General features: G+C 51.5%; 1 protein-coding gene and 2 non-coding genes across 3 annotated transcripts in view; all 3 read left to right on the top strand.

Annotated features, from left to right (window-relative positions):
• PANK2 (pantothenate kinase 2) overlaps positions 1-17,370 on the top strand; it is a 32,999-nt gene extending 15,629 nt beyond the window's left edge. Inside the window, exons 2-7 of the mRNA XM_039914616.1 lie at positions 4,024-4,376; positions 7,741-7,994; positions 11,252-11,428; positions 12,591-12,714; positions 15,436-15,561; positions 16,637-17,370. Coding sequence (XP_039770550.1) covers positions 4,287-4,376; positions 7,741-7,994; positions 11,252-11,428; positions 12,591-12,714; positions 15,436-15,561; positions 16,637-16,687 — 822 coding nt within the window. The 5' untranslated portion in view covers positions 4,024-4,286 and the 3' untranslated portion in view covers positions 16,688-17,370. The remainder of the gene's footprint in view (positions 1-4,023; positions 4,377-7,740; positions 7,995-11,251; positions 11,429-12,590; positions 12,715-15,435; positions 15,562-16,636) is intronic.
• MIR103-2 (microRNA mir-103-2) lies at positions 12,977-13,081 on the top strand. The gene has a single exon (NR_034707.1). It is a non-coding gene; the product is annotated as a microRNA mir-103-2 (primary transcript).
• MIR1351 (microRNA mir-1351) lies at positions 14,938-15,045 on the top strand. Its single transcript, NR_034708.1, has one exon. It is a non-coding gene; the product is annotated as a microRNA mir-1351 (primary transcript).
• Positions 17,371-27,782: the final 10,412 nt, after the last annotated feature.

Raw genomic sequence — 27,782 nt, forward strand, 5'->3', positions numbered from 1 at the left:
AGATGATCTCCTTCTTCTGAAATTCAGTGGCCTCTACTCCATTCTTATCTTCCTCAATCTCTCAGCTGCCTCTGTCACTGCTGACCATCCTGTCCTCCTGGATACATTATCCAGCCTTGGCTTTGCTGACACCCTCCTCTCCTGGTTCTCTGGACATGCATTTGTAGTCTCCTCCTCTGCTCCCCCCCTCCCCCAAATGTGGGAGTCCTTCAAGGTCTAGTTCCAGGTCCCCTTTTATTCTCCATTGACGCCCACTCCTTTGGAGACCTCGTACGCTCCCGTGGCTTCAACTACCACTGCTGTGCAGATGATTCCCAAATCTATCTCTCTAGCCCTGATCGTTCTTCCTCTTTGCAGTCTTGCATTTTCTCCTGCCTTCAAGACGTCTCTTCTTGGATGTCCTGTTGTCACCTCAAACTTAACATGTCGAAAACAGAACTCCTTATCTTCTCATCCAAACCCTGTCCTCCCCCCGGCTTTCCCGTCACTGTAGATGGCACCACCAGTCTTTCCTGTCGCCCAACCTGTAACGTTGGCATTATCTTTGACCCTTTTCTCTCATTCAACCCACATATTTAAACCATCGCTAAATCCTGTCAGCTCGATGTTCACAACGTTGCTAAAATCTGCCCTTCCTCTCCATTCAAATCACTACCGCATTAATTCAGACACTTATCCTATCCCACCGTAATTATTCTATCGGCCTCCCTGCCTCCTGTCTGTCCCCACTCCAGTCTGCGTTTCACTCTGCTCCCCCAATTATTTTTCTACAAAAATGTTCATGCCACGTTTTCCCCGCTGCTCAAGAACCTCCAGCGGTTCCCCTTCGGCCTTCGCATCAAACAAAAACTCCTCACCATTGGCTTTAAAGCACTCCGTCATCTTCCCCCCTTCAGTCTCACCTCGCTGCTCTCCTACTACAAACTAGCCCTGACGCTTCACTCTTCTAATGTCGACTTTCTCACTGTACCTCACTGTGGGCAAAGACTGTGTCTGCTGTACTGTATTCTCCCAAGGTTTTAGTACAGTAAGCGCTCGGTAAATATGACTGACTGATAAGCAGTCGGTCTGATATTTGGCTAGACGGGCCCGTTTCCGACTTCTGCCGTAGACTATCCAAGAAGCATAGTGGAAATGCGTGCTTTGGCAGTATCCGACCTGATTATTTTGTGTTTACTCCAGTGCTCAGTTCATGCTTGGCGTATAGATATTCTATTATCAGAGTTAATAGAATCCTTCTTGCTAGGTCTGAATTATGACCGTGGTGTGTTTGTTTGCGACAAAGCTGTAGTCCATAGGATGTGTACTTACATAAAAATTCTACTGCCATAATACCAAATCCTCCATCTTCTGGGTTTGGAAAGAGTAAGCACTTACAGCACCAAAATGAAAAATGGTGGTCAAATGATGTTTTGGATGAGGTTTCTCTGGGTCACATTTCTGTGCATTCAGAAATAAAAATACCCACGAGTTCCTACGGTTATTGGGTGAGCAGGTAAAATACAAATGATCAAACATGAACCAGTTATTGGTCTGTTCTCTATTTACATTTATGGATGTATAAGCATGGAGGTGGTGGGTCTTAATAAAGGCGATCACTGCTGACCAGTTAGCATGGCAGAATGTTAAAAAAAAAAATGATGACGATGGTATTTAAACGCTTATGTGCCAGGCACTGTTCTAAGCGCTAGGGTAGATACAAGATAATCGGGTTGGACACAGTCCCTGCCCCACGTAAGGCTCACAGTTTTAATTCCCATTTTACAAATGTGGTAACTGAGGCACAGAGAGGTGAAGTGACTTCCCCAAGGTTATAGAGCAGACAAATGACTCCCAGGTCTGTGTTCTATCCACTGGGCCACACTGAAAGCTTATTTAACTCCTTTTGGAGTGCACCGATCTTCTGATTATTTTGAATACTACTTTATAGCCAAGTGGGTACTATCAGTTTAATTCGTTGAGCACTTCTTGTGTACAGGGCACTTGTCTGAGCACTTGGAAGAATACGACCCAACAATCTAACAGAAACATTCCCCTGCCCACGCATTTACAGTATAGAGGGGGAGACAACTAGTTAATTTTCTTTTCCCAAATAGTCTAGAGGGACTGAAAACTTGTCGGCAGTGATTATGTCTACCTACTCTGGGTTGTACTCTCCCAAGTGCTTAATTCAGTGGTCCAAACACAATTAGAGCTCAGGAAATGCTGTTGAGTAATCTGAGGGGAAATTGTAAGTTAGTGCCCGGGGGTATGCCAAAACATTTTTCATCTATATCTGCATTTTAGCTCCAGATAGTTTTGGTTGGGCTCAGGGGAAAAAAAAATATTACCTTGAGTCTGTTTTGTGCAAGGTGTGGGTTTTTAAAGCTAGGGAGGGTGGATTTTCTGGGCTGAGAGAGTAGTTCAGGTCAAATCACCTCACAAAGCCCATTGCTAGTTTGTATGAAAGGTGATATTGTAGCCATTTTTCTCTCCTTAGCCATCAATTCTTGGCCCATGTACTTTGTACTGTTTAGCAGTTGTATTTATTGAGCACTCACTCTGTGTAATGCAGTGTACTAAGCACCGGAGGAAGTATCAAACCAGCCAGTCAGTGCCATATCCTTTGCCTTCTAAGAGCTTATGCCGCTAGGCAATTCTCGGACTCCTTTGCTTAGCTGTTCAAATGCTTCATTTCTTCTCTGGGTTTTCCTGGAGGCAAAATGATGGTGACGGAGACGGCGGGCGGCGGGACCCATTAAATGACTTCCCCAGCCCAGCTTCGTCTTTGCCCTCTCCCCTCCCTCACATCATCTTCTCTCCTGACAGGTTCACTGGGTTTTTTCGGGTTTTTTTGTTGTTGTTCTTTTAATTGGGGTGCTACCTAGCTCTTTCTCCCCACCTTCATATCAGCTGCTGGAGGCAACAGCTTGTCTTTTACTTATAGTGCACGAGCCCGAGTTTCTAGTGCAGTGCCCCATCCCCAAAGGTGCCCAGTAAGCGGTGTTTGTGGTGATGGCTTTTCCTTCAGTCCTCAACCTCAGAGGTTGTGAAGTCTACATTTCAGGCTAGTAGATCTGACAGAGCTACTGCCATCTCCTGAAAACAGGCAGTGGGCCACCTGAATGTCCCGGCCGATTACTTTCAGCTGATGACCTAACCCTCATCTCCAACCGTCTGTAGGCCGGTCGATCAGTGGTATTTACCGAGTGCTTACTGTGTGCAGAGCACTGGAGCTCTTGGGAGAGCACACCGCAGCAGAGTCGACATGTTTCCTGCTCCTGGTGGCAGATCAGCGCTTCCCCAAAGTTCGGATTTGTAATTGATCTTGAGTTTCTTCAGAAGAATGACCGTTCAGCCGGGAAGATTGGGCGTGTGGAGTGGTCTCTCTGTAGTAGAGAGCGTTCAACCAACTTTAGGTTTAAGGTTCTTCCTCTCCCGTTCCGTTTGTGTTTCGACCGATGTCTCCAGTTCCATTGTTTCGACTGCTCATTTTGACGTGTCTGTACTTGGTGCTGATGTCCCAACTGCTTCCTGTGGGATGGCAGTTGAGCCATTTGCTCGCGGCCCCCCCCCCCCATTCCAGTGTGTAACCCCTGAAAGAGGACGTTTAGGAGTTAGCGGGTGGCGAAAACAAGGAAAGGCCAGACTCCCTGATGAGTTTCAAAGTGTGGGTTCTGCTGAGTGATTTTTGTCTGTTTTGGGTGGGCTTCTTGGGAAGCGTTGTGCTCGTATGGTGTTGGATTAGCTGTCAGCACCAAGATATGATATAAGCCACTGAAGAAAGGTTTCTTTTCATGTGTTTTTTAAGACGACCTTTGACTTTTTGTTCGGGAATCAGCCAGGAGACTCTATGTCACCTTAGATATTCTCCTGCCCCAGAGAAGAAAACCTCTCCAGAATAGGTGGTCTTAAAACAGCCAATTGGCTTATCCTCTGAAAGCCTGCCTCTTCTACAAAGTGTGAATTAGTTTATCCTTGCTTTCGTTGCCCTCTGCAGAATTAAGATCCCATGTGAAAATTTTCCTTTTGTTTCTGATGCAGTTTTCCCATGGTTCGGCCTGGATATTGGTGGGACCCTAGTCAAGCTGGTCTACTTTGAGCCCAAAGATATCACAACCGAAGAGGAGGAGGAGGAGGTGGAAAGCCTCAAGAGCATTCGGAAGTACCTGACGTCTCATGTGGCTTATGGATCAACGGGCATCCGGGACGTCCACCTTGAGCTAAAAGACCTCACCCTGTGTGGACGGAAAGGCCATCTACACTTTATACGCTTCCCTACTTATGATCTGCCTACTTTTATTCAGATGGGCAGAGATAAAAACTTCTCACTTCTCCATACTGTCTTTTGTGCCACTGGAGGTGGAGCGTACAAATATGAACAGGATTTTCTCACAGTAGGCATCTTGGGTTTCTCTATCGTTTATTACAGTAGTGGAATTTGTTTAAAAAGCGTGACGTAGGGGGGCAAAAAAACCACTTCAGCCATTTAATTCTTATCTATCCTTGCTGGCAGAAAGAATGTGAGCCTAGCACTCCTGGTTCGCCCACTGTGTGACCTTGGGCAAGTGGTGAAGTCACTTGAATTCTTTGGGCCTCAATTTCCTCATCTATATAATGGGAGTAATGTTTTCCTTCCCCTTAGACTGTGAGTCCCATGTGGGACACGGACTGTGTCTGACCCAGTTATCCCGAATTTCTTCCAGCCCTTTTTACAGTGTGCGGCGCATAGTAAGCACTTAACAAATGCCAGTATTATTATAATAATCATTATTCTACTTATCATAAGTTCAGTTTAAATTTTGGTCAGTGGTGAAATGACATTGTGTAGGGTGAGTATATGTCCTAGTCTTGGGGCGACCCTGAAAATTTTTGATTTGCAACTTTCAGTTTGGAGCATTGGAATTATTTTTTGTGAGGGAGTGGGTGTGCAGTGGGGGCTAGAAAGAGTCTGTTAAAGCTTGTGGGAGTCAAAGTCCTGACTAGGCATCTTTCTCCCCCAATATTTTTGGGAAAGGCAGTCAAAAACTAAAATGGCCACCATCACAGGCCTTTTTATCCGTCATCCCCCATCCTTTCCCAGTTCCTTGTGCCCCACGCTCCCTTCAGCCATATCTGGGAAGTGTCTGCCAGACACACAGACTGGCAGATGGGTAAACTTGGAGTGCAGGTTTTTGTTCAGTTCAGACCCGATTTGGATGAGACTGGGGATAATTAAATCAGACCTTACTGTTCCTCACGTCTTATGAGAGGATTCTGACTGTGGGTCACGGACAGAAGTGAGTGTCGTCCATCAGACCAGAGAGTAATGCAAATTTTGGAAGGGAGGTCATTTTAAAAAGCTGCATGTGCTCAACTCAGAGTCTTATGACCTGTATCCTTTGAAACCACTGGGAATTATCTGTCCGGGGCCTCTCGATTTGAATCTGAAGAACACAACTTTAAAGTGTAGAAATGGGTGTGGACAGCACCAGACCAGTGGGCTTAACTTCAAATGGGAACTGCTCTCTGTGTTTCCCCAACCTTCTACCTCCGAGGCTAGCTGGGTTTTGGCCCATCCCTAGGACTTGGGTTTGGACAGAGGGAAACTATTTTCTTTGCTGGGAAGGTGCTGCTCATGAGAATGGCTTTCACTGGCTTTACACGGAACCAGGGGGAGTGCATCGAATAGATTCCCAGAGGGGTCATCTCCATCTCGGTCGGTTGTCAGGTTGCTCAGTTGCTAAATACCTTGGGAGTCAAGATTTAGAGTTCTCAGGCCCTTAGCAAATGAGAGAAAATGGCCATCAGATCCAGCGTTTGGTTCAGTAGGATCAGGTATATTCCTAGGGACAAAAATCGGATTGCCCGATATGCCTCCCAAGGTTCACCAAGCCCAATTAGGGTTAGATAGAGATCCAGGAGAAATGATGCCCCTTAAGACAAGTTGGTCAGGAATGGGGTATTTACATCCAAAAAGCCAGTGGTGCCCAGTGCCGCAATCTAGTAAAAAAGAAATTCACGTGGGGCCATGGAGAAGCTCCTCCTCTCAACAACCAAAGGATCGACGCTATAGGGAGAATCGTGGAGAAATGGGAATGGATCCAAAAAAAAAAAAAAAGCCACTGCCCCATCAGAAGGGGAGTCAGTCGATCTGAGGTGGGAAGGTGAAAAGAATTGGGGGCAGTTGAACCTGGGGTAGAGAAGCTGAAGGAGTGGCAGGTACTTCAGAGAGAGATCACGCAGAATTTTAGGAGGGCGGCCAACCAAATCTTGGAAACCAAGCCAAACAGACTATTAAAGATGCAGCATAAGAGCTGTTAGACTTTTGTGTTTCAGTTGCTGGCTCCAATAGGGCCAAGGAAGGCTTGAAGCCCCGCCCCTAGAGAGCTCTGAGACATTGTTAAAGAATTTAGGTGATAGATCTCCCCAGAGACAGGGGTGGATTAGGTGAGATTCTTTCTCTGCAACCTATGGTTGTGTGAGTTCCTTAAGGTTACCAAAGCTGCCTGGTCCAAATGTGCCTTCTTTTAGAAGGTGGAAGCTAGAATAAGCATAGCAACTGGCTTGTCTCACTATAGGTGTGATTTTCCTGTTTGTATTAGCAATTGATTGAGGTCCATTTGCGTATGGCAACAAATCTGGCTAATGATTGAACAGACCCAGTAAAGTCTGGATGACCTGCTCTAAATGATTCAGGGATTTCATTCTAGGCAGCAGGGATGAAGAGCTTCTCCCTTCCAAAAATAATTGAAGGTTCCCTCCTGGTTTCAGTAGACCCTGGGGGTGAAGTGAGATCCTTGAGCTCTCCCTAGACTCTCCTGACCAGGGTCAGGGTCAGAATGAGTCCCGGGTTTCCCTTTTGACTCCTTCCACAGGCCCAATCTGGGGACTGCCTTTTTTTTAAAAAAAAGCCCGCTTCTGGCCAGAGCCCAAGATCGAGGGAGGAAGAGAGGTCTCTTTTGTTCTGCCTTCTCGTGTAGTGGTTGGTGAGTCGGGGTGCTTGCCGGGTCCCATCCCCAGAGTCAGAAATAACTCCCCTTATCCCTTTTCTTGATTTGCTGCGATTCACACCGCTACTTAGACTGTGCCTCAGAGACCGTGTCTGACCTGCTGATTTTATATCTGGTTGAGTGCAGTGCTTGGCACACACTAAATGCTTCACCAACGCCCCAGTTATGAGGATTATTATATCTGTCTACCACAGCTGAGCTAAAATAAATAAATGTTGGTATTTGTTAAGCGCATACTATGTGCAGAGCACTGTTCTAAGCGCTGGGGTAGACACAGGGGAATCAGGTTGTCCCACGTGGGGCTCACAGTCTTAATCCCCATTTTACAGATGAGGTAACTGAGGCACAGAGAAGTTAAGTTACTTGCCCACAGTCACACAGCTGACAGGTGGCAGAGCTGGGATTCATACTCATGACCTCTGACTCCAAAGCCCATGCTGTTTCCACTGAGCCACGCTGCTTCCCTACACTGGGGGAGAAAGATGGAAAGAGACCTTAGGCTCCCCCTCCGGCCCCCTAACCCCCGGACTATAACCAGCGTTTGTTTTGTTTGCATGTTAACTTAAAAAGTGTTGGCGCTTAAAGAGCTTCAGGAGAGTGCTCCTTTGATCTTTCAGAAAGCTATGTGGATCTTGACTGTGATCTGAGAGTGTGGGTGACACTTGCGCCCACTGGAGCTTGCAGCTTGCGTGTTTGGTTTGGTTGGGGTTTGTTCTAACTTTGCAAAGTTTCCCTTGTGCTTTGATTAATTTTTTTTCCCCTTTTTCAGATAGGTGACCTTCAACTTTGCAAACTAGATGAATTAGACTGTCTAATTAAAGGAATTTTGTACATCGACTCTGTTGGCTTCAATGGAGGGTCACAGTGCTACTACTTCGAAAACCCAGCTGACTCAGAAAAATGTCAGAAGATACCGTTCAACTTGGAGAACCCATACCCTCTCCTCTTGGTGAACATCGGTTCAGGAGTGAGCATCTTGGCGGTATATTCCAAAGATAACTACAGGCGGGTTACGGGGACCAGGTAAGGTACATCGACAAAGGAAGGGGGTCAATATAAATGCACAGCCACTGCCTGAAGGCCAAAGAGCGGGGAGGGGGATCTGCAGACAGGCTGGGTGAAGCCACATGAGGGGGAAGCAGATGTGATGGAAGTGAAGGGAAATGGAGATGAAGTGAGCCGGGGGCTTGACGTGGGTGGTGCAATGGGGCCATCAGCAGGGTGGCTGCTGGAGAACCCGGGGAGCAACTGCATGTCGAGGGTAGCCCCACTTCCAGAAAAGGGAGGAGGCATCTGCGGGCAGACCAGGCTGCTCGGTCCCCAGTGTGGGGAGGTGACAGCCAGGCTGCGAGAGTGAGTGGCCCTTGATGTGGGAATGGGCATTCCAAGAGGGGAAGAAAAAGAAGCCAGAGTTTGGGGGAAGGGCTTTGGCTCATCTCCTCATCGTTGGAGGAGATCTGGCTCCTCAGGCGTGGTCTCAACCTTCCCCCTGCCGTGCCCTCACCTGGAACCCCTGCCCCAGTGGGGGAGCTCTGCTGTTTGCTTCATCATCATCATCAACATCATAATTGTTGAACACTTACTATGTGCTAAGCATTGTACTAAGCGCTGGGGTGGATACAAGCAAATCAGGTTGGACATAGTCCCTGTCTCGTGGGGCTCACGGTCTCAATCCCCATTTTCCCGACGAGGGAACTAAGACACGGAGGCGTTAGGTGTTTTTGCCCAAGGTCACAGAGCAGACAAGTGGAGGAGCTGGGATTAGAATTCAGGTCCTCCTGACTCCCAGGCCCATGCTCTGGCCGGGTCAGGGACAAGAATTACCTCTTTCAAAAGAGGAGACGAAGGAGAGCAAGGGTGACACAGAAGGGAGTTGGAAGAAAGGACCTTCCAGGCCAGAGTCAGGGTATAGGTGAGCAGCCGTCGGTGAGATAATGAGATCGAGTTAGAGTGAGTAGGTTGGCATTAGAGGAGTGAAATGTGCGGGCTAGGTTGTAGTAGGAGATCAGGGAGGTCAGGTGGGAGGCCGTCAGGTGAGGAGATTCTGTTGGATGCAGAGGTGGATGGGCAACCGCTGGAGATCCTCGAGGAGTGGGGAAATATGGACCGAATGGTTTTGGAGAAAAGTGAGCTGGGCAGCAGAGTGAAGTACGGAATGGAGTGGGGAGAGACAGGAGGCGCCGAGGTCAGCAAGGAAGCCGATGCAGAAATGGAGACAGGCTAGGATAATCAAACAGTGGTATTTAGAGCACTGTACTAAACACTTGGGAGAGTTCAATACAACAGAATCAGCAGACAGGTTCCCTGCCCATAAAGAGCTTACAGACTAGAGGGAGAGACAGACATTCACCTGAATAAATAGGATAAGCGCTTGGATCAACGTGATAGCAATTGAGATGGAAATGAAGGGGTGGCTTATAGCAGGGCTGTGAAGATGGAACCAATGTGATTTGGTCACACTGAATATGTCGGTTGAATGCCAGAGGTGAGTCGGATAATGCCAAGATTAACGAGCTTGAGAGAGAATGGTAGTGCTGTCTACAGTGACAGAAAAGTCAGCGGGAGGACAGGGTTTGGAGGGGAAGATACGTGTCCAAAATGGAACTCCGTAAGTTTGAGGTGTCGAGGAGCTGGCAGGTAGGAGGAAATGCGAGACTGCAGAGTAGGAGAGAGAAGAGGGCCGGAGATGTAGATTTGGGAATCACCCACCTAAAGGTGGTAGTGGAAGCCACGGGAGCAAATTAATTCTCCAAGGGAGTGGGTGTAGATGGAGGGTAAGAACGGGATCCAGAATTGAGCCTTGAAGTAGTCCCAGAGTTAGGGGGTGGGAGGCAGAAGAAAAGCTTGAGAAGGAGTGGCCAGAGAGATAGGAGAATGCAGAGAGAACGGTGTCAACGAAGCCATGGTGGGATGTTTCCAGGAGAAGAGGGCGGTCAGCAGTATCGGAGGCATCTGAGAGGTCGAGGAGGATCAGTGGAGTCGAGGTCATTGGATTTGTCAAGGGGGAGGTCGTTGGTGACCTTTGAGAGGGCAGTTTCTTTGGAGTGAAGGTGTTGAAAGTCAAGATTGGAGGGGTTCAAGGAGAGAATTGAAGGAGAGAACCTGGAGATGGCAGGTGGAGATGGAGTGATAACTGGGTCATGGGGGAGACCACCTCTCCGCCTCTGTCCACCCTCCAGGGGAGGTGTTAAGAAGCAGTGTGGTCTAGTGCAAAGATCCCCAGCTTAGGAGGTGGAGGACCTGGGTTTGAATTCCAGCTCTGCCATTCGCCTAATGTGTCACCCGGAGCAAGTCACTTCCCTGGACCCCAGTTTTATCAACTGCAAAATGGGGCTGAGCTGCCTGTTTTCATCCCCCTTTACCCTGTGTGGTAGGGTCTGTATCCCACCTGATGATCTTGCATCTGCTCCAGCACTTAAAGCAGCGCACGCAGTGATGTGTGCACTTAAAGTAACTCCTCAACAAATACTGCAGTGAGCTTCTCTTAGGAAAATGACCCAGACGGCGAGGAGGCACCCAGGACCTGGATAATCCACCCGCTTGGTAATCAGCTCCTTAGAGAAGCAGCGTGGCGCAGTGGAAAGAGCATGGGCTTTGGAGTCAGGGCTCATGAGTTCGAATCCCAGCTCTGCCACTTGTCAGCTGTGTGACTGTGGGCAAGTCACTTAACTTCTCTGTGCCTCAGTTCCCTCATCTGTAAAATGGGGATGAAGACTGTGAGCCCCACGTGGGACAACCTGATTCCCCTGTGTTTACCCCAGCGCTTAGAACAGTGCTCTGCACATAGTAAGCGCTTAACAAATACCAACATTATTATTATTAGCTCCTGGCCCTGGTAGCCCTGGCCCTGCCAGCTTGCTCCCTTGGGAACTGTTTTCAATATTCATTCTCAAAAGTAAACCTGGGAGGAAGAATCCAGGGGCTCCCTTGACAGGTACCTGTTGCCGTGATAGTTGAGTCAGGCTGGGCAGCCACGGCCGAATGGCTCCGTTCACAAGGAATGACTTTTTCAGTGTGTGATGAGACTGTGAGCCCCTCAGGGGACAGGGACTGGGCCCAACCTGATTAGCTTGTATCCACCCCAGTGCTTAGTAGAGTGCATGGCTCTCTAGTAATCGCTTAATAAATATAATTATTAATAGGGGAGAGCAGGTTGCCTTTTCTCCTCACCTTGGTTCTTGGAGGGAGAGAGGTGTTTTAGGAGAATCAGATTGCCAATGTTTCAACCCTTCCCTCTTCTCCTCACCCCCTCCGCTCCCCCGTTGTATTTGTTTTATCAGTCTTGGAGGAGGAACCTTCTTTGGCCTCTGTTGTCTTCTCACTGGTTGCTCCACCTTTGAAGAGGCCCTCGAGATGGCAGCCTGTGGAGATAGCACCAAAGTGGATAAGCTGGTGCGTGATATTTATGGAGGGGACTACGAGAGGTTTGGGTTACCTGGTTGGGCCGTGGCCTCCAGGTAAGAGTTTCAGTGCCTTTTTGTCTATATATAGAGAGAGAGTGTGTGTGTGTGAGTGTAAGGGGGTGGCGGGGAGATAATGTTAGCGTCGGGCACATCCTTTCCGAATCGAAAGTGACCAGGTAACACTAGCGTGCCATTTCCTGGCATCGACTCAATTCTGAAATGTGTAATTTAAGCCTGCTTTCTCCTTGGAATCTGGGGATCTCTGAGGCCTTGGCTTTGCTGAGGAATGGTGGCAACTGTCCCCGGCTCTCAGGGAATTACCTGCTGTTTGGGGTGAGCTGGTTTGCGCTTTTGGGGGCTACCCAGGTATCTGCGGGAGAATGTGTCCTTTTGGACTGATTCCCAGAACCCACAGACGGTCAGCTCTCCTCCTCACTCTCCAGCCGTGCCCTGAAAAGAGATGCTGGGAAACACTCTCGTGATGGGCAGCTGGATGCGGGGGAAGGGGGTAGAGGGAGAACAGTGGAACCTTTCTAACTCATCCAACCTGGCTGGTAATCATAATAATAATAATAATGATGTTGGTGTTTGTTCAGTGCTTACTATGTGCCGAGCACTGTTCTAAGCGCTTGGGTAGATACGGGGTAATCAGGTTGTCCCATGTGAGGCTCACAGTCTTCATCCCCATTTTACAGATGAGGTGACTGGCCCAAAGTCACACAGCTGACAGGTGGCGGAGCCGGGAGTAGAACCTGTGACCTCTGACTCCTAAGCCCGGGCTCTTTCCACTGAGCCACGCTGCTTCTCTACTGGGGAGCCTCCCTGGAAGTGTGGTTCTGGACCCCTCTTTCTGTTAATTTTGGATGACTCCTGGTGAGAAAAAGCCAAAGTAGCACTTCAGAGGTAATATCTGACCGAGAGAGACCTCCTGAATGGCAGTTGCCCCCATTTTTTTTTTTTTTAAAAAAGGAAAAAGACCCTTCTGGAGGCAATGTCTAGTCCTTGGCTGAATAGCCACCTTATTACCATTGAAGGAAAATACAGATTAATCTGAGCTGTGCTCATTAAAATGTGGGTTTGGCTCAATGGAGCCAAAGGCTGGCCTGGCTAAAGGTCCGGGCGAGTCACGTGTGGGTGCGCTGCATGTTCCGTAGAGACCGGCCCCGCGAGAAGTTATTGGCTCTCAGCGGCGGGCCTTCCCTTCCTCCCGTTGCAGTTTTGGGAACATGATGAGCAAGGAGAAGCGTGAGGCGGTGACCAAGGAGGATCTGGCCAGAGCAACGCTCATCACCATCACCAACAACATTGGGTCCATAGCCCGGATGTGTGCACTTAATGAGGTATCGCAGGCCAGGCTCCCAGGGTGGGGGGCCCTTTTGCCAGGAGAGGGGAAGCGGCTTTTCCGAGGGGGTCGAGAAGGCAAGGAGGAGGTCTTCGGCCCGGGGCGTGGGCGAGGCTGGGTCTCACTCTGCCCGGGCCCCAGAGCTCTCCTTTGCCGGGTCCTTGCCTCGACCCTGGAGCTGGGGGCCGAGCACCAGGGCAGCGATGGGTGAGTCCTGCAGTCTGCCGGGGGGGCTCCTGACCCATTCCTGGGCAGCGGGTGAGCTGCGCCGTCCTTGGTGCTTTCAGCTTCTTTACAGTGCTGCCTTGTTGCATTCATGTCAAGCAGCATTGTACAGGGCTATGAAAGAACCAAGGTTTTTGCTTCCTCTGGGGACCTTTAGGTTGAAGATCCAGGGAGGTAAAGGAAGTCTTTTGGAACGTGGGACTTGTAGGTACCTAATGGGAGAAATAACATGATGTTGGATAGTCACCTGCATTGAATCTTTGGGGCCTCTCTCTTTTGGGGGGTCTTCAAAGCCCTTGTCAGGAAGGAGCTCTCCCATCTCCCCTTCCGGGAGCGGAGGGGTCTAGGTTTTAGCATCCCTCACAGTTTGGAGGTTCTGGGCCTCCCCCCCTCACCCTTTACTGATCACTGGGGTGAGAAACGATAAACCTGGCTCAGAGTGGTCGTGATCCCATTGAACTGGGGGAGCTCAGCACCCCTAAGGAGAAGTGGCCGGAAATGTACTTCATAGGGGAGAGTGCCAGGGGTCCCTCCCGCCACCCCCTGAAGCCTCTTCTGATTCAGGATGGAGCCCTTTTGCTCTGAATTTGCCCCAGGCCCCACGTTGGGCACGTGTTGGGCCTGGGATCCTCTGGGGGCCGGGCCCAGACCGGTGGGCCTCTTTCTTCCACGCCCCTTCTTCCCGCTTGCCAACCACAGTGTCATCAACAAAACATTTGTGATTCAGGCTTAGCCTCCCAACATGCAGGGAAAAGAGCATTGACTGATATTTCTGACCAAATTGAAGAATTATCATCTCCCTACACTCCAGAGCGACCCTGAAGTTATCTGGCTAAATTCATTTTGGAAAAGTAAAATGGAAATGCCGCATTTACTTGTATCCCCCATCTCCCCCAGTTTTTTGAAGGGCAAAAGAAATATTTCAACCTCTCTCTTTCTATAGAGAGACATATAGATATATTTATATTTGGAACCACAAATGGGATAGCAGCTTGGATGGCGGGAGGAGGAAGAGAAGGGTCAGAGTAGGATATTGCAGCAGAAACAGGCCCATGTAGATAGTTTCTTTTACAGTGAGGAAGAGTGAATTCATTGAGCATTTGAGAGAGTGCATTAGAAGGGGAGCCAGCTCCGATGCCCTCTTTTTCTCTTCCTTCTCCCCTCCTTTTTTCCTCTCATTTCCTGGTCCCCCTAGTTCTAGACCTTTATATGGTCTTTGGGTAACAGCCCCTTCCCTTTTCTTAGGGTTGCCAAAAAAGCAGGGCGATTATGCAAGGAAACATAGTCTAGTTTGGCCCTCTGCTTGCATCGCATCTTAGTGCTTTTTTCATATTGCGTGTAGGTCACTTCCTGCAATGTTCTGACTCTTTGAGAGGAGATCTGCCTTGGCTGGGGAGCCACACGCCTTCCTCTTTGGGCCAGAAATAGGTCTGAAAACTTCCTGGCTCTTGCACGGGGCTACAGCACCATAACTTTAATGGCCGGGAGGCCTGAGGCATTTTTTTCGAAGTAGCTCAGAGAGTCCTCCCCCAAGGCTCTGTGGCGGGGCCTGGAGCGTTGGCCCCGCATCTGGCCCCGCATCGTGCATCAGTTTGACAGAGGCACTAGGGAATCAGGAGGGAGGGTGGCCATTAGCTGAAGAGGAGCTGGTCTCAACTCTCAGCCTGCTCAGCACCCTTAACTGGGGACCCCTAGGGCGGGCATGAGAATGGGCTCTTTGGAGAAAGAAAGCTACTGTGGCCTGACTGAGTGGCACCCATCCAACCTTGGGACCCTCTAAGACAATGGGGGCCGGAGAGGGCGGGTCTGCGGTGGAGTGCCCCTTACCAAGCAGTGTGATTTCCCCTTCCCCCGGTGAGCGGTCAGCTGGAGTAGTCGAGAGCGGCCCGCTCCCATTCTTCTCTTCGTTGGTGTATCTTCAGAGGCCCCGGGGCTGTGGCCTCAATCTCGTGAAGGGTGGAGCTGCCCTGACAGGTTGGCAGGTCTGGGAGCACATGGGCCAAACCGCGGTCCTCCTGCTGGGCCCGAGCCCCAGCCATGTCCGAGTCTCGTGTATCGAGTTGGCTTGGCTTTGGCTGGGGCGGGTCCCCTTTGGAGGTGGCCCTCAGCCAATCTGCAATTAGGTGCGTCCCCTGCAGCAGAGGTCAGCGAGACCCTCGGCCTCGCCCTTTGTCTCCGTGGCGAACTGCTGCCTTCCAGCCAGGAAATAGGCTCTAAGTACCTGTCATCACCAACCAGCTCCACATCCATTCCCACTTCCCACGGGCGTCCCAGCTGTCTTCCAGCTCGTCGTATGTTGAGGGTGGAAGGGACTCTGAGGATCCCGCGGCAGCTCCGTCTCAATCGCTCGACTCACTTAGGGTGCTCCCATTTGGGTTATGGCCAAGGCAGGAGTGTTACTGAACCCCCCAAACCAAACCAAACTAGCCGCGTGTGGTTTTTAAGCCGGAATTGAACTAAGCAGGAAACTAACCGACTTCTCTTTTGCGCCCAGAACATTAACCAGGTGGTGTTTGTGGGAAACTTCTTGCGGGTCAACACTATCTCAATGAGGCTTCTGGCGTATGCCCTGGATTATTGGTCCAAAGGACAGTTGAAAGCCCTTTTTTCAGAGCATGAAGTAAGCTCATTTTGAATTTTTCGTCTGTGATGGGTGTATCCCTGGGGTTTGGATGCACATAATAAGCAATTTAACAAATACTATTATGGGGAAAGGTCAGAGCCCAGCACATGTCCACTGATGGATAACTCTGAAATGAGAGGAATGTTCATCTGAAGTTTTGGGGTTTTTTTTGGTCTATGGTGGGTTGAAGAGCCGTGCTCTTGCTCTCTGAGAGCCTCCATTTTACACGTCTCATTCCAAGCCAAAATCTTCAGGCAGGTTACTGTGCTGAGTTGGAGACGTCTTACACAATGTCCTGTTTATCCTTGCTGTACTTAGAGTAAACTTCCACAATCCCTGTGCTTTTCCTGTTGCTTTCTCCCAGAAATGTTTAGGTTACGAGTCTCTAGCAGCATCAACCTCTCTAAGCAAGGAAGCCAAGAGTTTCCCATCAAGGGATGGGAAGAAACCTCCAGCATTGATCAGTCGATGATATTTGCTGAGTGCTTATTGTCTGCAGAGCGATATACCTGCACTTGATATTCGCCTCTCCTTATTTAGGTGTGCACCTGCAACTGATTTTAACGTCTGTTTCGATCTCTAGATTGTGAGCTCCCCTTGAGCAGGGAACACATCCAACAACTCTTTTATTGGACTCTCCCAGATGATTAGTCTAAGGCAAGCCCTCAGCAAATTCGACTGATCGACTGACTTGACTGATGGTACTAAACGCACACAAGAGTCCAATATGGTTAGTAGACACAGTCCCTGCCTGCAAAGAGTTTAGGGAGTAATGGTTTTATATCCATTCAGTACCCTGTTGTTGGTCCAGTGGAATGGCCACTGCCCTGGGAATCTTAAGACCTGGGCTTTAATCTTGGTCCTGCCTGGAGTGCACGCACTTGAGGGTGGGTGGGTGAGCGTCTGCCATTACTGATGGCAGACTCTCAACACCATGTCAGCGTGATGATCTTCCGTGCTTGGGGGCAGAGGGGAGGAAGATTTGTGATCTGGTGTTCCTTTCATCTTGTGCTTCAGTGCGAGCCTCGGCCTTGGTGCCTTTCATGTGGATCTCATTTTTCTGTCCCCGCAGGGCTATTTTGGGGCTGTGGGCGCACTCCTAGAGCTTCTGAAATCGGCCTGACCCACTGCAGATCCATTTCTGGAATCGGTCACCAGAGCCTCATCCGAAGCAGGGCCCCGACGTTTTCCGAGAGGAGATTTACGGCGATTGAGGGCGGTCTGAGTGGAGCGGGGACAGGTGAGGGGGGAGCCTTTTAAGAGTGTGAAGTCGGTCTTCAGTCCCCCCTGGAGTAGAGCAGCAACCAATAAGAACATATGCAGGGATGTCAGATGTGCCCATTTCAACCAGCGTCTTCGCTTAAGCTTTTCCTCTGCAAGGCAACTTGTGACTGTGGTGGATGTATTTAAATAGTGGGCTTTGCTTGTGAAGACTATTACAGTAGGGGAGAACCCCTCGGTCTTCCGAAGATGAATCTGATTGTCTTGTCTGTTTGGAACGTGTAAAGTTGGCTGTTACAATTTTGTAAACGTGGTTACGGAATATCTTTTCCCTGCCTAGCGCAGAAGAGTTTATTTTTTATTGAAGTGATTGTCGAGGGGCAGAATGTCAAAAGACTCCCCTGACGGATGGATGAATGAAGGGAAAAATGTCTTATTCTCAAGGACTCTGTTTAACCCGTTCATTTGGTGACCGATGTACCAGTCGCTTTAAAATGAATTTCAAGAGATCAGTTTATCAGACTTCATTGTTGTCTCTTTGCCTAAGTGGAAGTAAAATCGGAAAACATTCCATAAGGAACAGTCGTTTCTCGAGGGATCAGAATATTTCTTATTCCGTCAGTGGGGCTTGTTGGGCGGTCATATGATTCCCCTTGTTTGTCACCTTTGTGTGCGCGCATGTAAAAGAATAGTAGACTTCTGACTTCAGTATTTGAGCTCCTCTTATGAGCAGAGGACTGTCCTAACTGCCTGTCAGAGTACAACAGAGTTAGTAGAAGTGAGCCCTGCCCTCGAAAGGCTTACATTTTTTACTTCTGACACTCCTTAAAACTTACGGTTGCCTGCACCTGGCTTAAAAAAGCCTACGCAATTGCTTCTTCGTGGAGGCAGATGGTCTTACTCTCAACGGTAGTTCCAGTGGTGGGTTTTTTTGGGGGTTCACCAAGGCTGTGCCTCATATGACACCCTTGGGGAATATTGTATGAAAGCTTCAAATCCCTCCCCCACCCAATGTGGTCATATTGCTTTTGAAATTGGAGATGATGCCATCTCTTTTTTTTTTGGAAATCATTTTCCCTGATGAGGACTGAGAAATTACAGTTTTGTGTGAAAGTGGCGGTAAGCTGGGTGCTGTAACTTAAGATCCATCCACCGGCGGAGAGCCCGGAGCACCACACTTCTTGTGGGTGGTTCAGTGGTTGGGCTGGAATGGCTCCAGAATGGCACCGGGGACCCCTTGTTACCCATTAGAGGTTACCTAGGGGCTCGAACCGGTCCGGTCCCGGCTAGTGGCGGCCAGATAGCATCTGGAGTGCGTAAGGTAGGCACAGCACCCCAGCATCTTCCTCCTTGCCTCTGGGAACGAGGCCTGAGAGATCTCCCAGTTGGACGCTGAGTAAGTGCCACGGTGTGGGGGTTCAAGCCCCCCAGTTGACTGCTGGGCGACGAGTGTAACTAATGGCCCGCCACCTCCGAGGTGCCGACTGCAGAAACCCTGGAGTCCAGGCTGGGGCAAGATCCCCTTTTAAAGGGACTGGGAACCCCAGGTCACTATTGAGCTGACCCTCGGTTTGGCAGTCACGGTAGGGTTCGACTTGTCAACGAGCAGATGGACCGAGTAAGGCATGTTTTGGGGTAAGGAAGGACTCCTGACTGCCCAGAATGGCTGATCCCAGAATTAACGTGGCTGGGGCTCGTTCCTTTGACTCTTTGGCCTGGCACGTGGGTGCTTCGGTGGTCTGGGGTGGGAGGCCCATGGCGGGCCGGGCCGGAGGGGTTAAGCCTCGGACTTAAGAACAAGGATCACTCGATCGATCTTATTTATGGAGCACTGTACTACACTCTTGGGAGATTGTAACAGTTGGTAGACATGAGGGTGGGGGAGGCCACCCAAACCCCACGCCCCAGAGGGGTCTCTCCGTGACTGTCCTACACACTGAGCTACCTTGGGGCGGGAGGGTCCAGGGGTGGGTGCCAAAACAGCCACATCGTACCTGTCTGGGTCTGCCACGAGCGGCTTCCTTCTTCCCAGCATGAGTTAGTTTGGCTGAATGCAGGCTGGGCAGAGGCCCCAGCAGGAGGTGGGATGGCAAGGCGCTTTGTCGATAGGCCCATCCCAAAAGCGGATCCTTGCGAGAGTTTGCCGTGGGTATCCCAGATTGATTTCTGTGGGGCTGTGGGAGTGCGGTCTGCCCCCCTCCTACCTCACGAGCTTGCCCTGGTGCCAGTCAGGGATGCCGGGAGGCCACAGCTCAGAACCTGTGGCTATCGGCTGCCCCGTGGGGCTAGCTCTCTACCCTGGTAGGAAGAGTCTCCGTTGAGCCCTCGGAGGGTTGAATCGGCAAGGCTTTGGCTATCGTTGCAATCCCAAGATAAGGGTCTTGTCCCCTTTTCCTTCCTGTCCTCTTCGCACCCAAGCTTTCCCTGCTCCTCCTGCCCAGGCAGGTCCAACAGTCTCTTTTCCCCCCCCTGGGGTCATCTCACCTTGACTCTGATGCCCTGAAACTGACTAAAAAGATAAAATATGTTTGTTCCGTGTCCCTTTCTCTCTCTCTCATTCACTGGTCCACTTAAAATGTGCCAAGCACTATATTAAATGCTGGGGTAAATGGACCCCACAGGGCTCTCGGTCCAAGCAAGGAAGGGAGGGGTGAAGAGGGGAAAATTACCTTGAACTGGTTCTTTGAATTCTGGCTTTTGCTCCTGAGTTCTAGTCCGTTACAGAACGGTGGTGCGAAACCGTCCTCCCGGCTCCGTTGAGGGTACTGGCCTGTGGCGTTCTCCGTTCCTTCCAGATCGCGTATCTGGGTCAGCATGTTGGCCATCCGCTGGGTCCCGACCAGGAGGACCGGGCGGGGAGCTAGAGGCAGGCCGAGGCTGAGCCCGTCCTAGCCTAGGGCCCAGACCGCAACCGGGTAAGTGCTGGGGGGTGGGTTAGGCTCCCTGTGGTAAGGTTTGAATCTTCGTGTTCCCAAGCTCCCACCCCCATCCCCTCCAGGAAGTCCTCCACGGTTATTCCCAACATCCTTGTCGGGTCACCCCTAGAGCTTGGGTATTTTTTTTTCCTCCGCTCAGCCCTCTAAATAAGTGTAGTAATAATTATAATAATACTTGTTAAGCACTTACTGTCTGCCTAATACTGTGGTAGATACAAGGTAATCAGGTTGGACACTGTCCCTGTCCCACGTGGGGCTCACACTCCTAATCCCCATTTTCCAGCTGAGGAAATAATGTTGGTATTTGTTAAGCGCTTACTATGTGCAGAGCACTGTTCTAAGCACAGGAGGAGATACAGGGTAATCAGGTTGTCCCACGTGAGGCTCCCAGTTAATCCCATTTTCCAGATGAGGTCACCAAGGCCCGAAGAAGTGAAGTGACTTGCCCACAGTCACCCAGCTGTTGAGTGGCAGAGCGGGGATTCGAACCCATGACCTCTGACTCCCAAGCCTGGGCTCTTGCCACTGAGTCACGCTGCTTCTCTAACCGAGGCCCAGAGAAGTGATTTTTTTTTTTACCAAGGTCACACAGCAGGCAAGTGGTGGAGCTGGAATTAGAACCCAGGCCTTTGCTCTATCCACTAAGCCATGCTGCTTTAAGTGAATTGCTTATATTTATATATTGTTAAACACACACACACACACACACACATATATATACATGCCCACACACCCCACCCACCCACACACACCCTCTCAGCTATTTCATCCCACTCTTTGGGCTCAGTCCTAGTTATGCCGTCTCTTCCTCGCCTCATTTGTACAGTTGTTTGTCTGATTGTCTGACTTACCCATTAGCTTGCAAACTCCCTAGGGGGTGGCCTCTGGTGGATTTCCCCCCCACTGTCTTGCTGGATATGCAGTTGGTCGTGGCAATTGATCCCTTCCTGCCCCGGGCCAGGCCAGCAGCTCCCAATCTACTGGGCCCCTCTCTGGCCGCCTTCTACCGTGCGTTGTTTCCTCAAAGGGCTGTGAAAGACGAGGCCTGCTACAGATTTATCCCGCTATAGGGCTTAAATGATGAATTCCATTCAATTCGTTCAATCGTATTTAGTGGGCGCTTACTGTTTGCAGGGCACTGTACTAAGCGCTTGGGAAAGTACAGTGCAGCAAGAGACACTCCCTGACCTAGAGCAGGAGAGACATCAGTACGAGTGAACGGACTGCCATATAAATGAGTTCTTTCAATCGTAGCGCTGTCTGCAGAACACTGTACTAAGTGCGACTGAGAGTGAAGACACCGGCCTGCAGCGCCTAGGGGCCCCCCGGGGCTGAGGGCCGGGACCCCCGGCCCCACTCCTCCGGCCTCTCCGCCCATGTGCCCACCCGCAGGAGCGGACCTGCAGTTTGGCCCCGGCCTCCGCTGCCTGTCGTCCCGCGGCTCTACCTGTCCCCAGGCGGTGGGAGGGGCTGGGGCTCGCGGTGTCAGGGGCCGGCCAGCCCTTGCGGAGACCCTTGGCGCGGCGGCTGGGCGCTCCGGCTCTGGGGTCGGGCTCCCCGTGCCCGGGGAGAGGGAGCCCCGCTGGGCTTGGCGCCAGCCCAGAAGGTCAAAGGAGGAAAGAATTGCCTGCTCACCCCGCCTTCTCCGCCCTCCTCTCCCCAACTCTCCCCTTCCTCCCTGCGCTACCCCCTCCGCTCCTTCCTGTCCCGCGGAAACGGCCCTGACCAGCAAGGCCCCGACATAAACACATTTTCCTCCTGTGTGTGTCTGTACCCGTGTCTCCCCCGATTAGACCGTGAGCCCGTCATTGGGCGGGGATTGTCTTTCTCTGTCACTGAATTGTCCATTCCAAACATTTAGTCCAGTGCTCTGCACGTAGTAAGCGCTCAGTAAACACTATTGAATGAATGAATGACTGAAGGGGGACAATTTTGTGCTCCAAGCGGGGCACATTCCAGCCCCCTGAGGCGCCCCGTGACCCTGCCCACCCAGACTGGCTCCCGGGCAGCCGGCACGGCCACTGGCCAAGCCCAGGGAAGGGAGGCTCCGGCTCTGGGGCCGTCCGTCCTCTTGCCCATGGCTGTCGGTCCCTCCCGGGGATGCTCACCCTCAGACCGAAAGCCTCGGAGACGTCCTCCAGGACCCGAATGGTCACCAGTGGGGCTTAGCGGGGCCCACGCGACAGGGCCTACCCCACCCCACCACGGCAGACGGGCACCTCCGGCTCGGATCTTCAGCGTGGGTGTCCAAATCCCCTTTCGCTGCTCTCGATTACCCGGGACGGAGAAGGCTGAGGGACTGAGCACGGGGAAGAAGGTGGAGGAGCTAGAGTCTGGCCTCCCGGGCCCGTGCTTTTCTTTGGGCCTCACCCCCTTGGCCTGCTACACCTTACTCTGCCCCTCCTCACCAGCCATTTCCCCTCACCTGTAGCCCTACCAGGATGCAAACTCCTTGAGGGCAGATATTCAGTCTACCAATTTACTCTATTTTTTTAAATGGGATTTGTTCAGCACTTCAGGCACTTCACTAAACCCTGGGGCAGATCCAAGCTAATCAGGTCCCTGTCCCACATGTGGCTCTCAGTCTTAATCCCCATTTTAGAGATAAGGTAACTGAGGCACAGAGAAGTGAAGTGATTTGCCCAGAGTCACACAGCAAAGTGGTGGAGCTGGGGTTAGAACCCAGGTCCTTCTGACTTCCAGGCTGATGCTCTACCCACTAGGTCATGCTCCTTCTCTAGTAGTGTTAATAATATTTTTTAAAGTACTCTCCCAAAGGCTCAGTAAAAGTAGGAACTATAATAATAACTGTGGTGTTTAAGCGCTTACTATGGACCGAGCACTATTCTAAGCACTGGGGCAGATGGAAGATAATCAGGTCCCACATGGGGCTCACAGTCTAAGTAGAAGGGAAAACGGGTATCGAATCCCATTTTGCAGGTAAGGGAACTGAGGCACGGAGAAACTAAGTGACTGGCCTGAGGTCACACAGCAGGTAAGTCACGGAGCGGAGACTAGAACCCAAGGCCTCTCACTCCCAGGTCCACGCTCTTTCCACAGTGCAACACTGTGTCTCTCGTAGCGTTTATTAAGCACCTACTGGGTACTGAGAGTTGGGAAAGAATTCACGGGTGAAAATAGGCTGCGGTCCCTGTCCCTCAAGGGGCTCACGACCTAAAAATAGAACGCGGTAGAAGAGGTTGGCAACAGGTACATAGGGAGAGGTGACAGAGAAGATAAAGACAAAAACCAAGTTCAGTAGGGTGCTTGGGGCAGGAGGAGCTGAATTTCTGGCTCCTCGCGGCTCACTCACAACCGCGGCCGCGGTAAATGCTTCATAAGCAGCTGTCTTCCCAACGTTTAGCGGAAGCAGCGCCGGGCTACGGCTGCTTTTCTCTGGCCGCCGGGTGGCGTGGGGCAGGTTGGAGTGGAAGTTCTTCCGGGATCTGGAAAGAGGGCCGGGGTGGGCTCCCAGGGAGGTGGGTTTGTGTTTCACTGGGGAGGGGGCCGATGGTGAGGGCCCCGGGAGCCACGATGGGGGACGGTAGGACCTTGGGGGTAGTGGGGGCGGGCGGGTGGAGAGGTCTGGTGTGCCATCAGCTGTGGCATACATCTCCATGGGTGGCACGCGGGTCGAGTGGGGGTGTGTTCCTGCTTTAGGAGGTGACACCCTGCCAGGCCTTTGGAACGAAGAGTCCTGGGACTCTGTAATGACCAAACCGATGCTCCGAACCCCACCCGCTCTCCCAAACTCTCTTATCCCTTCGACACTCTTGTAACGGTTGACCCACAGCCCCAGATCACCTCCCCGGTCTGCCATCTTTGCTCCGGTGCATGAGCCGCCGAGTGCTGCTGGCGGAAATCTAAATACGAGGCCGACTTTGTCCACTTGCCCCCTCCTCTGCCTGGCGAAATGGCTTTTCCCTCCTCATTGACACCTATCCCCTTCGCCCTCGCCAGTTGCTCCAGAAGTTGAACTCCCCCTCTCAGACCCTCTGTCCACCCGCCTCTCCCCTCTCTTGCCCCCGGTGTCCTGGCCCCCTACTTTATTAGGAAAATTGACGCCGTCAGCCGTGATCTCTCTCAAATCTCCCCTGACCCTCCCCAGGCCCTCCCCAATCCTCCCCCTTCTTCAACTCTCCCAGCTTTTCCAGCAGCATCTCTAGAGGTGATCTCCTGCCTTCTCTCAGAATCCACCCCCTTCCCCGTGCGTCTGACCTCATTCCTTCATACCTCATCGAAACACTTGCCCTCTACCTACCATCTTCAATTGTTTGCTGTCCACTGGCTTCTTCCCCACTGCTTTCAAACATGCCCAAGTCTGCTCTATCCTAAAAAAAAACCTCCCTTGACCCCACGGCTCCCTCCAGTTATTTTCCCATCTCCCTCTTACCATTCCTCTCCAAATTCTACACCTGCTGTCTCAAGTTCCTCTCCTCCATTTATCTCCCTGCCCCCTTCACTCCACGGAAATTTCCCTCTCAAACGTCATCACTTATATCCTTCATGCCAAATCCGGCATCTTGATCCTCCTCAACCTCGACACCATCAACCACTCCGTTCTTCTGAAACATTATCCGACCTTTGGTCACTCAGTCTTTTTCGTGGGCTCCTCCTCAGCCTCCCCTCGTGACCCCCAACTGTGGGAGTCGCTCCAGGTTCAGTTCTGGGTCACCTTTTATTCTCCATCTACCCCTCTTTCCTTGGAGGACTCATTCACTTCGACTGAAGCTTCAGTGGGACTTTGATGGCTTCGATTACCACCTCTGTGTGGATTATTCCTAAATCTACACCTCCTCCCCTGAACTCTCTCTCTCCAGGCTTGCATCTCTTCCTGCCTTCAAGACATCTCTACTTGGATGTCCTCCCTTCACCTCAAACTTTAAATGTCTAAAACAGAACTTATCTTCCCACCCAAACCCCTCCCCCTCACTTTCCCATCACTGTAGAAGACACTGCCATCCCTCCCGTCTCACAAGCCTGTAACCTCGGCATTGTCCTTGACTCCTCTCTCTCGTTCAACCCGCATATTCGATCCATCACTAAATCCACCCTGTTGCACCTTCGGTATATTGCTAAAATCGGCCTCTTCCTTCCTCTCCATCCACATTAATCTGAGCACTTATCCTATCCTGCCTTGATTACTGTTATCAACTTCCTTGCTGACCTCCCTGCCTCCTGTCTCTCCTCCCTTCTCCAGTCCCCCTTTTGCCCGGATCATTTTCCTACTAAAACGTCCAGACTGTGTTTCCCCACTCCTCAGGAACCTCCGGTGGTTGCCCTTCTACCTCCGCATCAAACAAAAACTCACCATTGGCTTTCAGGCACTCAATCCCCTTGCCCCCTCCTCCCTGCTCTCTACTCCAACCTGGCCGCCATCCTTGGTTCCTCTAATGCTAACCTCACCGCACCTCCATCTATCTTGCCCCGACCACTCGCCCGCATCCTGCCTTTGGCCTGGAATGCTCTCCCTTCTCCTTTCTGACAATGACTCCCCTCTTGCCTTATTGAAGGCAAAACTCCTCCGAGCGGCCTCCTCTAAATTAGCTCTCTTTTCCCCATATCCCACTCCCTTCTGCGTCACCCTGACGTGTTCCCTTTATTCACCCCCCTCCCAGCCCCGCAGCACTTAAGTGCATGACTGTAACTTATTTATATTACTAGACTGAGAGCTCATTGTGGGTAGGGAATGTGTCTGTTGTTCTATTGTACTCTCCCAAGTGCTTAGTACAGTGCTATGGACACAGTAAGTGCTCAATAAATATGATTGAATGAATGAATGTGTTCAGCTGTCGTCTCTGTTAGCCCCACCCCCCACCACCCCCCTGCCCTTCACCATTGCCCACTCCCAGAGATCTGGTGACCTCTGACCTGCTCCCAGAGACTTGGTGACCCCTAACCTCATCACAGAGACCTATTGTCCCCTGACCTGCTCACCGACACCCGACTTGGAGGCCCTGGATGCAGCCAAGTCACCACCCCCTGGCCCACCTCCCCAGCACTCCTTTTCCACCCCCCAAGCCTCCTTCCCTACCTCTCTTTGCCTCTAATGGGGCTCGGCCAAACTGATCTGAAGAGACACTCATACCTCAGGATGGGTTCCCTCACCTTGGGTCCCTTACCTAGCACTATCCCTCCTCTCCCACTCCCTTCCCATTTAGATCTCAGGGCTTTTGGTCGCCATTTTGGGTCAGAGGTTCTCTAAAAGCATCAGCTGAGGGAAAGGAGGAGGGCAAAGGTGGATGGGGAATCTCTGCAGGTGTTCTGGGCTTCGGCTGCCCGGCCTAATTGACAGTGCTGTTGTACCTCTGGCTTCCTCTAATCCCGGGATGGAGTCCCTGCTCGCATGCGTTCTGGGGGTGGGGAGGGCTGTGTCCTGACTGCAGACCAAGCAGGCTCCAAGCCCACCTTTCATTTGTTCTGGGGCCCTTGGAATTGGTTCTGAAGTTGCCGGGAGAAGGGAGTGAGCTGGGGGGCAGTGAGCAGTCCCTCTGATGCAAGCTAATCCCCCATCACTGCCCCTTCCATGCCCCCCCCAACATAAGGTTTGCCCCAGGTTGATTTGGGTAACGAGAGGTCACCGCTCTCCCCCTGCCTCAGTGAAAATAGAGCTTCATCCAGGACTGAGAGCCAGGAAAATGCCGCTGCTCTGCTGACCACCCAACCCTGCTGGCCTTCTCATCAAGGCTAGAAAAGCAAGGAAGAACCACAGACACGAAGAGCCTGGTCGTCCAGCTTGATGGTCACTTGCCCCAGGAGCAAGATCAGTAGGGCAGGCTGCCCCCGATGAAGGCCTCAGGCTCCACTGGACAGCTGTGGTCCACTCAGAGGCAGGCACACACACAGCCCAGAGCCCTCTTCGGAGAAAGTCTCTCGTTCCCATGACTCTCCTGTGTTGACATGGACGCGGCGGCCAACGGGCGCTGAAGTGGGCAGAGCCCTCCGAGGTACGGGCTGACATTCAAGGGCCGCTGGGGCGATCCGGGCCAGGGCGGGCGGTGCCTCATGCTGGAGGGGACCCGGGGGCTGGTGACGATCATCCGGGGGCTTTCCTGGATCGGCGAATCCTTCTGTGACTCCAAAAGCTGAGGCAAAAGCATTCTCAGCCCACCCCCGCTGGAGAACAGGGCTTGAGAAGGGTTTTGTTATAATCCATCTACAAGTCCATGCAAGCTGGGAGCCTATGGCTAGTTGGCTTGAGTGTAATGGTCGAATAAACAGTAGGGCCCTCTATATTCCTTCGTTTGTTTAAACTAAAGGAGGGGAAGGGATGTGTGTGTGTGTGGTTTGAAAGAACTATCTTTCTCAGGGAGGTGATTACTTTCCTCTGTGATAGCTTCCCCGTCAACAGCTCAGTTTCCCTCTCCCATCGGACCCGGAGAAGAACTAACCAAAGGCTTAGACCGACAGCAGTGGCTCACAAAAATAAACCCGTGCAGATCCTCTACTGTGGACAATCGTGCAGCGGGCTTTCGAGGGAGGCAAAAGGCTTCACTCCTAAGGTACGGCCTCCCAAGGGGTCAGACTTGCCCCGCACTGGAGGTGGGAAGGGTGGCACGGCTCCTCTGCTCCTTCTGCAGGATCGGTGAGAGTTGGCATCTAGAATAACACCGGGGACCACCGATGGGGGGGTCTGGCATTCCACGTCCCTAAAGCGATGTTTGGCAAAAGCCAAAAAGGGCCGGTCAAAGGCCGAGAGGAAACCTCCGCAACTTCCTTCTACGCTCCCGAGCCAGAAGGCAGGGTCCCCGCTCACTGCGTCTGGCCAGACACTCGAGAAGTGGGTTCCGGGGGCTCCACAGGCCCTCAGGTGGGTTGTAAGCTTCCCTGTGGGATCCAGAAAGACACCCGGCCCATCATTTAAAAGCAAGGAGTCCGGGGGTTCAATCTTTATAATTCCAAAGCAGATCCAGGCATTTGTGATTGCAAGTAAAACGAGAAACACTGCAAACCAAGGGGGCGATTAACCACGATGGGGACTTTGCTTTCTTCTTCGACAGTGAAACACAGGAATTGCAGCTGCAAGGAGAGGGGGAAAGAAGCTCCCGACAAGCTACTTGA

Source organism: Ornithorhynchus anatinus, chromosome 18 (assembly GCF_004115215.2).
Source record: "Ornithorhynchus anatinus isolate Pmale09 chromosome 18, mOrnAna1.pri.v4, whole genome shotgun sequence".
Lineage (NCBI taxonomy): Eukaryota > Metazoa > Chordata > Mammalia > Monotremata > Ornithorhynchidae > Ornithorhynchus > Ornithorhynchus anatinus.